This window comes from Oncorhynchus tshawytscha, linkage group LG10, assembly GCF_018296145.1.
Source record: "Oncorhynchus tshawytscha isolate Ot180627B linkage group LG10, Otsh_v2.0, whole genome shotgun sequence".
NCBI lineage: Eukaryota > Metazoa > Chordata > Actinopteri > Salmoniformes > Salmonidae > Oncorhynchus > Oncorhynchus tshawytscha.
The window spans coordinates 17,757,452-17,769,890 of record NC_056438.1 but is presented as its reverse complement, the minus strand read 5'-3'; the positions used below and the strand labels follow the sequence as shown (position 1 = coordinate 17,769,890).

The window sequence follows — 12,439 nt, the reverse complement described above, 5'->3', positions numbered from 1 at the left end:
TTGTGTTGTCTGTGAATTTATAGCACGACTTTTGATGTTCCTTGATTGGGGTCTGAGCAGATTATTTGTTGCAATTGCAAACGTAATAAAATGGTGGTCCGATAGCCCAGGATTATGAGGAAAAACATTGAGATCCACAACATTTATTCCATGGGACAAAACTAGGTCCAGCGTATGACTGTGACAGTGAGTGAGTCCAGAGACATGTTGGACAAAACCCACTGAGTCGATGATGGCTCCGAAAGCCTTTTGGAGTGGGTCTGTGGACTTTTTCATGTGAATATTAAAGTCACCAAAAATTAGAATATTATCTGCTATGACTACAAGGTCCGATAGGAATTCAGGGAACTCAGTGAGGAACGCTGTATATGGCCCAGGAGGCCTGTAAACAGTAGCTATAAAAAGTGATTGAGTAGGCTGCATAGATTTCATGACTAGAAGCTCAAAAGACGAAAACGTCATTTATTTATTTTTTTGTAAATTGAAATTTGCTATCGTAAATGTTAGTAACACCTCCGCCTTTGCGGGATGCACGGGGGATATGGTCACTAGTGTAGCCAGGAGGTGAGGCCTCATTTAACACAGTAAATTCATCAGGCTTAAGCCATGTTTCAGTCAGGCCAATCACATCAAGATTATGATCAGTGATTAGTTCATTGACTATAATTGCCTTTGAAGTAAGGGATCTAACATTAAGTAGCCCATGTGTATGCCACTTTGTTTACATACCCTACATTACTCATCTCATATGTATAAACTGTACTCGATACCATCTACTGCATCTTGCCTATGCCGTTCTGTACCATCACTCATTCATATATCTTTATGTACATATTCTTTATCCCTTTACACTTGTGTGTATAAGGTAGTAGTTTTGGAATTGTTAGGTTAGATTTCTCGTTGGTTATTACTGCATTGTCGGAACTAGAAGCACAAGCATTTCACTACACTCGCATTAACATCTGCTAACCATGTGAATGTGACAAATACATTTGATTTGATTTGTTCTGCTATCCTACATCTGTTCTGCCCTGCCCAGCCCTGCTCTGCCTAGCCCTGCCCCGCCCTCTTGGCACATCTAAAGCCTATTCTTTTGGGGTGTTGCTATAGGCCACCAAGTGCTAACAGTCAGTATCTAAATAATATGTGTGAAATGCTTGATAGTGTATGTGATGTAGACAGAGAGGTCTACTTTCTTGGGGACCTGAATATTGACTGGTGTTCATCAAGCTTTCCTCCCCAGAGGAAGTTTCTTACTGTAACCAGTGCCTGTAATCTGGTTCAGGTTATTAATCAACCTACCAGGGTGTTTACAAACACTACAGGAACAAGATCATCCACATGTATCGATCACATTTTTACTAATACTGTAGAACTTTGTTCTAAAGCTGTATCCGTACCCATTGGATGCAGTGATCACAATATAGTGGCTATATCCAGGAAAGCCAAAGTTCCAACAGCTGCGCCTAAAATAGTGTATAAGAGATCATACAAAAGATTTTGCTGTGACTCTTATGTGGATGATGTTAAAAATATGTGTTGGCCTGATGTGATTACTAAGGAGCATCCAGACGCTGCACTTGATGAATTGATGAAATTGCTTCTTCCAATTATTGATAAACATGCACCTGTTAAGAAACAGACTGTTAGGCCTGTTACGGCGCCATGGATTGATGAGGAATTAGGGCAAAAGGAGTGGCTAATAAGTCTGGCTGCACATCTGACTGGCTGACTTACTGCAAATTGAGAAATTATGTGACTAAACTCAACAAAAAGAAGAAGAAACTTTATTATGAAGCCAGAATCAATGACACAAGGACTGATGGAAAACAAGTTTGGAGTACTTTAAATGAAATTATGGTCAGAATGACAAATTCAACTCCATCTTATTCATCACAAAACCGTTTGATGTTGCCAATTATTTTAATGATTATTTCATTGGCAAAGTGGGCAAACTTAGGCAGGAAATGCCCACGACAAACAGTGAGCAATTATATTAATGGATAAAAAAAACTAATAATGAAAGAAAAGCAGGGCAATTTTTTATTTTGTAAACTTAGTATGGGAGAGGTGGAAAATTATTGTTAACTATCAATAATGACAAACCTCCTGGCATTGACAACTTAGATGGAAAGCTAATGAGGATGATAGCTGACTCTATAGCCACTCCTATCTGTCATATTTTTAATCTGAGCCTAGAGGAAAGTCTTTGTCCTCAGGCCTGGAGGGAAGCCAAAGTAATTCCCCTACCCAAGAGTGGTAAAGCGGCCTTTACTGGTTCTAACAAGAGACCTATAAATAAGCTTGCTGCCAACTCTTAGCAAACTGTTGGAAAAAATGGTGTTTGACCAATTACAATGCTATTTCTTTGCTTATAGAGAAGGGCACTCAACATGTACACATGTGATGATTGGTTGAAAGAAATTGATAATAAGAAGATTGTGGGAGCTGTACTGTTAACTTTCAGTGCAGCCTTTGATATTAGTGACCATAACCTGTTGTTGAAAAAACTTAAGTGCTATGGCTTTTCAACCTCTGCCATATCGTGGATTCAGAGCTATCTATCTAATAGAACTCAAAGGGTTTTCTTTAATGGAAGTGTCTCTAATGTCAAACATGTAAAGTGTGGTGTACCACAGGGAAGCTCTCTAGGCCCTCTACTCTTTTCTATTATTACCAATGTCCTGTCACTGGCATTAAACAAAGCATGTGTGTCCATGTATGCTGATGATTCAACCATATACGCATCAGCAACCACAGCTAATGAAGTCACTGAAACCCTTAACAAAGAGTTGCAGTCTCTTTTGGAATGGGTGGCCAGTAATAAACTGGTCCCGAACATCTCTAAAACTAAGAGCATTGCATTTGGTGCAAATCATTCCTTAAGTGCTAGACCTCAGCTGAATCTGGCAATGAATGCTGTTGAACAAGTTGAGGAGACTAAATTACTTGGCGTTACATTAGATTGCAAACTGTCATGGTCAAAACATATAGATTCAATGGTTGCAAAGATGGGGAGAGGTCTAGCAGTAATAGTGATGCTCTGCTTTTTTGACACCACACTCCAAAAAGCAAGTTCTGTTTTGTTTAATCTTGATTATTGTCCAGTCGTGTGGTCCAGTGCTGCAAGGAAAGACCTAGGAAAGACCCGGAACAGAGCGGGACATTTTGCTCTTAATTGTAATCAGAGGGCTAATATTAGTACTACGCATGCCAGTCTATCTTGGCTATGAGTTGAGAGACTGACTGCATCACTTATTTTTATAAGAAACATTGTGTTGAAAATCCCAAATTGTAACACACAGCTCTGACACACACTTATCTCACCAGACATGCCACCAGGGGTCTTTTCATAGTCCCCAAATCCAGAACAAATTCAAGAAAACATACAGTATTATATAGAGCCCTTATTGCATGGAACTTCCTTCCATCTCATATTGCTCAAATAAACAGCAAACCTGGTTTATAAAAACAGATAAAGCAACACCTCGAGGCACGTGCCTCTCCCCTATTTAACCTAGATAGTTTGTGTGTATGCATTGATATGTAGGCTGCTTTTGCAACAGCTAATGGGGACCCTAATAAAATAACAACATACCAATACTCTGCTTTGTCCAGTTTTGCCCAGCCCTGCCCATCCCTGCCCTACCCAGCTCTGACCCGGCCATGCCCTGCCCTACCCAGCTCTGACCCGGCCATGCCCTGCCCAGCCCTGCTCTGACCCGGCCATGCCCTGCCCTACCCAGCTCTGACCCGGCCATGCCCTGCCCAGCCCTGCTCTGACCCGGCCATGCCCTGCCCAGCCCTGCTCTGACCCGGCCATGCCCTGCCCAGCCCTGCTCTGACCCGGCCATGCCCTGCCCAGCCCAGCTCTGACCCGGCCATAACTTGCCCAGCCCAGCTCTGACCCGGCCATGCCCTGCCCTACCCAGCTCTGACCCGGCCATGCCCTGCCCAGCCCTGCTCTGACCCGGCCATGCCCTGCCCAGCCCTGCTCTGACCCGGCCATGCCCTGCCCAGCCCTGCTCTGACCCGGCCATGCCCTGCCCAGCCCTGCTCTGACCCGGCCATGCCCTGCCCAGCCCTGCTCTGACCCGGCCATGCCCTGCCCAGCCCTGCTCTGACCCGGCCATGCCCTGCCCAGCCCTGCTCTGACCCGGCCATGCCCTGCCCAGCCCTGCTCTGACCCGGCCATGCCCTGCCCAGCCCTGCTCTGACCCGGCCATGCCCTGCCCTACCCTGCTCTGACCTGGCCATGCCCTGCCCTACCTTGCTCTGACCCGGCCATGCCCTAGTAGAAGCGGTGGGGAGGGTGATGGCTTGAGGGCAAATCCTGGTCATGCCTGCCCAGCTCTCTCTCGTTCTCTCCCCCCCCTCTCTCAGTAATCTCTGCCCCATCTCTGACCCCTGGATCCCATTAGGACGGATTTATTTCCAATAGTGTAGATGTATGGAGAGGGTAGAGATTTGCTCTCTTTCGCTTTTCATAATTTCCCCCATAGTAAAGTCCCCTGTAAACCTTAGGGTTTTTCCTCAAGCGGACGACTGTGAAATGAACGGCCCACCTCCTCCAGCTCCCTCTCACCACAGCCCCTGGCTAAGCCATGCCCCATCGAGGAAGCGCAGAGAGGTGATTGCCTGAAGGTGTGTGGGTTTTCACCCAATTTGGAGGAATTAGGAACACACAGGAATCAGTCAGAGGCTTTGCTTGAAAAACCCTGATTTGGGAAGTGGTATTTTTAACTTAGGCTCGTATAGTATATACTGTATACATAAAGAGGATTAAGACAAGACTGAGACTGTGGATAGGGGCCCAGGTCTTTACTACTCTAAGTCTAAGATGTGGCGTCAGTATCCTTCTCAGCTGGGGAGGATTCCTCCCCAATCTCATTATACACATACTAATGGTCTGCTGAGACCATGGTGCCCTGAAAGGGACTCAACTAACCAACAGTTCTATCCAGGGTTGGGGACAATTCCCTTTCCATTTCAGTCCATTTAGATTGGAAACCAAATTCCACTTCCAATTCCAAATGTTCTACATTGAAAAGCATTGGTTTCTGTTCTGTGGTTGAGTGGCGGTCGCGTGCTTTACAGACATATGAGCTCTCTATGACTGTTGTGTGTGATGTGAATGCAGCAGCTCACGGCAGCGTTGTGTGTGCCCTTGCCACACTGCTGCTAGTCATATAGGCTAGGTAGGTCCTACTCATCGTGGATGTGTTTCAAATGGCACAATATTCACTCTATAGTGCATGGGCCTGGGTCAAGAGTACCCTGCCCCTCCCTGCCCAGCCTTCTCTGCCCAGCCCTGCCCAGCCATGTTCTGCCCAGCCCAGCCCTGCCCAGCCCAACCCCGGGCTGCCGTGTGGTGCAGTGGTCTAAGGCACTGCATCTCAGTGCTAGAGGTGTCACTACACCCTTGTTCAAATCCAGGCTGTATCACAACCATAGGGTGGTGGACAGTTGGCCCAGCTTCGTCTGGGTTTGGCCGGTGGACAGTTGGCCCAGCGTCGTCTGGGTTTGGCCGGTGGACAGTTGGCCCAGCGTCGTTTGGGTTTGGCCGGTGGACAGTTGGCCCAGCGTCGTTTGGGTTTGGCCGGTGGACAGTTGGCCCAGCGTCGTTTTTGGGTTTGGCCGGTGGACAGTTGGCCCAGCGTCGATTGGGTTTGGCCGGTGGACAGTTGGCCCAGCGTTTTGGGTTTGGCCGGTGGACAGTTGGCCCAGCGTCGTTTGGGTTTGGCCGGTGGACAGTTGGCCCAGCGTCGTTTGGGTTTGGCCGGTGGACAGTTGGCCCAGCGTCGTCTGGGTTTGGCCGGTGGACAGTTGGCCCAGCGTCGTCTGGGTTTGGCCGGTGGACAGTTGGCCCAGCGTCGTCTGGGTTTGACCGGTGGACAGTTGGCCCAGCGTCGTTTGGGTTTGGCCGGTGGACAGTTGGCCCAGCGCGTTTGGCCGGTGGACAGTTGGCCCAGCGTCTTCTGGGTTTGGCCGGTGGACAGTTGGCCCAGCGTCTTCTGGGTTTGGCCGGTGTAGGCTGTCAATGTAACTGGAACTCACTCTGCTTCGCTCTACCAATCCACCAATCCCCTCTTTAGCTTAATTAGATGGCAGTGTTCTCCAGATAAAGAGTGGATGAGTTGACGATGGTAGCGTGTACTGTATGTGTACACTATGTGGTCTGTGACGGTCCTATACATGTATATGTACATTATGAGCATGTGAGTGTGGACGTGTAGGCTGCGTGTTAGTGTGAACACTACACTACATGATCTGTGCCAAGAGATGTGTTTGTCTCATGGTGAATGTATAGAGTGGCGGAGAGAGAAGAATACGAAGGAGAATCTGACAGAGGGTTTATTCTCGATATGAAGATGCAGCGATCGCATTCTTCCATTCAGCTCACATCAATGGGTCATGTGTGGTGATCGCCTTGCCCGGATCGAATGCCATGACACACACACAAACGTACGAATGCACACACTCACACCCGAGAGGTGAGGAAAAGAGCAGTACATCAGTGAAGATTGTATACATTTTTCATGAGTATGATTTCTCTGTGTGTGCAAACGCATCTGATCTCCCCTGACCCCCATTACCCTGTGTGTGTGTGAGCAAACGCATCTGATCTCCCCTGACCCCCATTACCCTGTGTGTGTGTGAGCAAACGCATCTGATCCCCCCTGACCCCCATTACCCTGGGTGTGTGTGAGCAAACACATCTGATCTCCCCTGACCCCCAGTACCCTGTGTGTGTGAGCAAAGACATCCGATCTCCCCCGACCCCCATTACCCTGTGTGTGCGCGTAGCCCCCCCTCAAACCACACTCTATACATTAAAGCACCTGTGCATCAATTAAACATCCAGAAACAAGCACAGTCAGAGTTCAGTGAGCTTTTCACACTGTGTGCTGTTGTGTGCTGCTGTGTGCTGTGTAGAGAAGCTCACTGTGTAGACCTACAGTCCAGTACAGTGCAGTACACTACAGTACAATACAGTGCAGTACACTACAGTCCAGTACGGTGCAGTACACTACAGTTCAATACAGTACAATACAGTGCAGCACAGCGCAGTGCAGTACACTGCAGTATAATACAGTGCAGTGCACTACAGTACAGTACAGTGCAGAATAATACAGTACAGTGCAGAACAATGCAGTACAGTACAGTGCAGTACAGTACAATGCAGTACAGTACAGTGCAGAACAGTGCAGTATAGTACAATGCAGAACAGTGCAGTGCAGTACAGTACACTACAGTGCAGTACACTACAGTACAGTGCAGCACACTACAATGCAGAACAGTACAGTGCAGTGCAGTGCACTACAGTACAGTACAGTGCAGAACAGTGCAGTTCAGTACAGTGCATAACACCACACTACAGTGCAGAACAGTGCAGTACAGTGCAGTACACTACAGTGCTGTACAGTACAGTGCAGTGCAGTACAGTGTAGTACACTACAGTACAGTGCAGAACAGTGCAGTACACTACAGTACCATGCAGTATACTACAGTACAGTGCAGTGCAGTACAGAGCAGAACAGTGCAGTGCAGTCTAGTACACTGCAGTACAGAGCAGTGAAGTGCAGTACACTGTGGTACACTGCAGTACAGTAGAATACCATGCAGTCCAGTACAGTACAGTGCAGTAAAGTCCAGTGCAGTACAGTAAAGTACACTGGCAGCAGAACAGTGCAGTGCCGTACAGTGCAGTACACCGCAGAACAGTACAGTACTGTGCAATACAGTGCATAATAGTGCAGTGAGAGATGAGAACTTTGCTTTGCCCTTTCTTTGTCTCTCAGTTGAAACCGGTTTAGGCAACACCAGCATCCTAGATACCATTGAAACCTATCCCTGTTGTTATAGCTTTTACTTACTTGGGCAAGCGTATTAGATACTTTAGTCTCTGTTGTCATTGGTGGCACCAGAATCGATTCCACTCTCACACCCACTGACTGACGAGGTCCCCATTCCACTCCCATCTCATTCTAATCCCTCCCCCTTGTCTGCGTCAACCTCTCGGGGCAATCAAATATAATTTGATCTCTGAGAAGTTAATTTATTATTCACTTTACATGTACATACTGTATTCTCCACATAGCCCATCCTATATAACTACTACCGTACCAACTGTATTCTCCACATAGCCCATCCTATATAACTACTACCGTACCAACTGTATTCTCCACATAGCCCATCCTATATAACTACTACCGTACCAACTGTATTCTCCACATAGCCCATCCTATATAACTACTACCGTACCAACTGTATTCTCCACATAGCCCATCCTATATAACTACTGCCGTACCAACTGTATTCTCCACATAGCCCATCCTATATAACTACTGCCGTACCAACTGTATTCTCCACATAGCCCATCCTATATAACTACTGCCGTACATACTGTATTCTCCACATAGCTCATCCTATATAACTACTGCCGTACATACTGTATTCTCTACATAGCTCATCCTATATAACTACTGGCGTACATACTGTATTCTCTACGTAGCTCATCCTATATAACGACTGCTGTACATGCTGTATTCTCCACATAGCTCATCCTATATAACTACTGCCGTACATACTGTATTCTCCACATAGCTCATCCTATATAACTACTGCTGTACATACTCCTATTCTCTACATAGCTCATCCTATATAACTACTGGCGTACATACTGTATTCTCTACGTAGCTCATCCTATATAACGACTGCTGTACATGCTGTATTCTCCACATAGCTCATCCTATATAACTACTGCCGTACATACTGTATTCTCCACATAGCTCATCCTATATAACTACTGCTGTACATGCTTTCTTCCTACTTTTATATTGTCCATACTGTCTGTGCGCACCACATTTATATTCCACCATATTTATATTCTGTACTCTGACATTACTCATTCTGATAAAAAAAATAAAAAATTCTCCAGGAATTATTTGTGTATTAGTATTGCACTGTTAGACATTTACTGCACTGATGGAGCTGGAAACACAAGCATTTTGCTTTAACATCTGCTAAACCTTGATTTGATTTGAGTGGAGAGAGATGAGGGTAAAAACCAACCAATCATGGTTGAACCCAGTGGGAAATACAACAGTGTTTATCCAATGAGGTGTACTGGGGGTTGTCTCTGTATGTATACTGCTTGTGTCTGTGCGTGCATGGATGGCCAGGCACTTAGCTAGGTATCACGTGTCACCAACTTGTGGAAATATCATATACTATCATATACTTTACTGTAGCCTCCACTGAAAGAATATAGTTATGTATCGTAACTCTCAACTTGGAGGTGCATTCTTGACAATGACTTGCTGAATTAAATAAAGGTTTCATTTTCATAAAAGTTTCATGCAACAGAATTAACCGGAATCCAATGATGGCTAAGATGATTGTTGAGACAGAATCTGTGTTTGTGTGGTTTGAACTAGACATAAGTAAGAGTTATTATTTCTCCTATTGTCTGCTGATTTAGTGAACCGTTCAATGAATAAAGCCATGTTTTAACTCTTTAGTCTGTCTCACTTCTTCTGTCTTTATAGGTTAAAGTGTGGTTCCAGAACCGCCGCACCAAGCAGAAGAAGGACACGACCAAGGACTCTGACAAGCACTCCTCCTCCACCTCAGAGTCACTGGCCACCTGTAACATTTTGCGTCTCCTCGAACAGGGCCGCCTCCTCTCCGCCCCGCCCCCCAATCCCCCATTGGGCCACCACCCAGGAAATGGCTCTCTATTGGTCAGCTCCGGAGGGGGCTCCTCCTCGCCAGGCGTGAGTAGGAGCACGCCACCAGGAAATGGCATTCTTGGCATGGGTGGAACTTTCGGGCTGTCACTGCCCTCCCTGGGAGGGACTTCACCTTCACCACGTCTGGGCATGCCGCCGCCGCACTCACTGTGCTTCTCAATGCCGCTGCTAGGGGGCGCTCATCATGAACTGGCGTCTGGGTACGGGTGCGGGTCCTCGGCATTTGAGCCATACATGCGGCTGGACAGGATCTCCAAGGATGGAGATCTAAGTGGGAAGAAGAGAGTTTCCTAAAAAGCGGCCATTAAGGGGTTGGGATGACCCCCCGCCTCTGGTCTCCCACCTATCCACCCACCAACATTGCTGTCCATCATTGGTTGGCCCATCAACATCATTGTTCAGCTACTGCCTGCCACGGTGGGGGGGGGGGTTACGGAACAGGACCTCGTGGTGTGACAGACAGGGGTGATGATGAAGCCCGTCACACACAAAAACGTTGCTTGTGAATTATTTGGGAGAAATGAAATGTGTGTGTGATTCATACGGAGAACAGACCTTTTTTTCTTAACGCTTCTCCTCCTTTGTTCACTTTGTCCAGTCAGTATGTTTGTGTGATCGTTCTCTTCTTTCTCTTTCTTTCTTTCTATTTCTTTCTTTCTGTTCCATAGTATGTTTTTTAAAAGCCTGACATTGTAGAAAAGGCCCTGACTGAGTCAGTGTAAGTGAATAAGCGTGATGTCGTCTGTAGATTACATTACAATACAAAGGAGTGCAACCAGTTACCCCTTTAACATATTACATACCTTCCAGCAAAATTACCAGGTTTCCCATCATGTGGCAGTTTTCTGCCAGAGTGTTCCAAGTCAAATAATCATACGCGTTAGCAGTTTCTAATGTTAATTTGCACTGTATAGTGTCCAACACTGATTCCTGTAAATTCTGTATTTGGTTGGTTGTGTGTGTATTTAAAAAAAATGTGGACAAGTAATATGTGAAGTAAAGCTAGTCCTAGGTCAAATCCATGCTATGAAGAAGAAATAGCAGTTGAGAAAAGGTACTGGGGGTTACAGTATGGCCTTGCCAAAGTAACGGGTTAGCAATAGCACCATTATCCTGGCCCCTGCTCTGCGCTACGTCCTCACGTCGTCGTGTCGTCCAATCAACTGGAGTAAATCCAGGTCAACCTGAGGAGCTTGACCTCTGACCTCTAACCCCCTGACCTTTTATCCACTCCCATGAGATTAACTCTTGATGTGTAATTCACCGGTGACAGTATCACTCCGTATGCTTTACCATTGGCTACAGAGACTACTCTCTGGTTTAAAGCCACCCACCCGCAGGTTGCCACAACAACCCCCGGTTTAGATTATCTCTGAATGTTTGCAAACAAAAAGGGCTCATCATCGTTGGGGGGCGGGGTGGGGGGTGAATTTGTTTTGGTGTACATAAAAAGCGACCCATCTGTCCCGTACATATCCCACCACCGCCCCCTGTGCTTGGTCTGGCCAAACACTCCTTATCCCAAATCTTGTGTTTGAATGTTGTTCACGTAGGTTTGGTGCACACACATACACAAACACACACACACACACACACACACACACACACACACACACACACAAACAGACAGAATTTCTAACCGGTTCATATCAATCCTTCTCCTTATCTCATGGAAGTCTGTGTGTGATGTTCTGATGGGTCGACAGATACTGTAGGATGCAGTAGACATCATCTCTTTTAAACTGGTTTCTTCTCCCAAGTCCTAATAAGCTTTTTTCTATGTATATGTTTTCTCAGATTGGTACATTCAGTGGCTTCTATTTCCCCTTTCCCTGTTTATTATCTAACAATTATATTTGGCTATTCCTTCCTAGACCCTCTCCCGCACTCAAGACTCGCCCATTTACTTTGATCTAAAGCACTTTATGTTCCTTGAAGATTTTTACATGATCTCCCATCTCCCTCTTTTTTAATATAGTTTGTTGTCATGTGCTAGACCGTGAAAGTTATTTGAGATCTTGAGGTATCAGATATTCACAGGTTGTTTCACCTATAGGTACAGTTCCAAACGCAGTGTACGCAGACTATCTATTAAGAAGACAGGTTAAGGGTTAGTCAGAGATTCTGGATTCAGTTCAGACACGTTTCGATTATTTTCTCAAAGAGACTCGAAGCTCCAAGCCCTGGTCACTGTAGTTCGACCTCAGTTTGTCAATGTTAACTAGAGTTATCTCCACTGGGTTTTTTCACAACTTTCTATTTCTCACCTCTAGCTTGGTGGTTTTCCTATTCATTGGGGCCTGGACTCCACAAGGTGTCGAAAGCGTTCCACAGGAATTCTGGCCCATGTTGACTCTAATGCTTCCCGCAGTTGTGTCAAGTTGGCTGGATGACCTTTGGGTAGTAGACCATTCTTGATACACATGGGAAACTGTTGAACATGAAAAACCCAGCAGCGTTGCAGTTCTTGACACAAACCGGTGCACCTGGCGCCTACTACCATACCCCGTTCAAAGGGCAGTCGTATATTTTGTCTTGCCCATTCACCCTCTGAATGGCACACATACACAATCCATGTCTCATTTGTCTCAAGGCTTAAAAATCCTTCTTTAACCTGTCACCTCCCTTTCATCTACACTGATTGAAGTGGATTTAACAAGTGACATCAATAAGGGTTCATAGCT

General features: G+C 46.1%; 1 protein-coding gene across 1 annotated transcript in view; it reads left to right on the top strand.

Annotated features, from left to right (window-relative positions):
- LOC112261033 (ventral anterior homeobox 2-like) overlaps window positions 1-12,130 on the top strand; it is a 44,993-nt gene extending 32,863 nt beyond the window's left edge. The window contains exon 3 of the mRNA XM_024436392.2: window positions 9,552-12,130. Coding sequence (XP_024292160.1) covers window positions 9,552-10,049 — 498 coding nt within the window. The 3' untranslated portion in view covers window positions 10,050-12,130. The remainder of the gene's footprint in view (window positions 1-9,551) is intronic.
- Window positions 12,131-12,439: the final 309 nt, after the last annotated feature.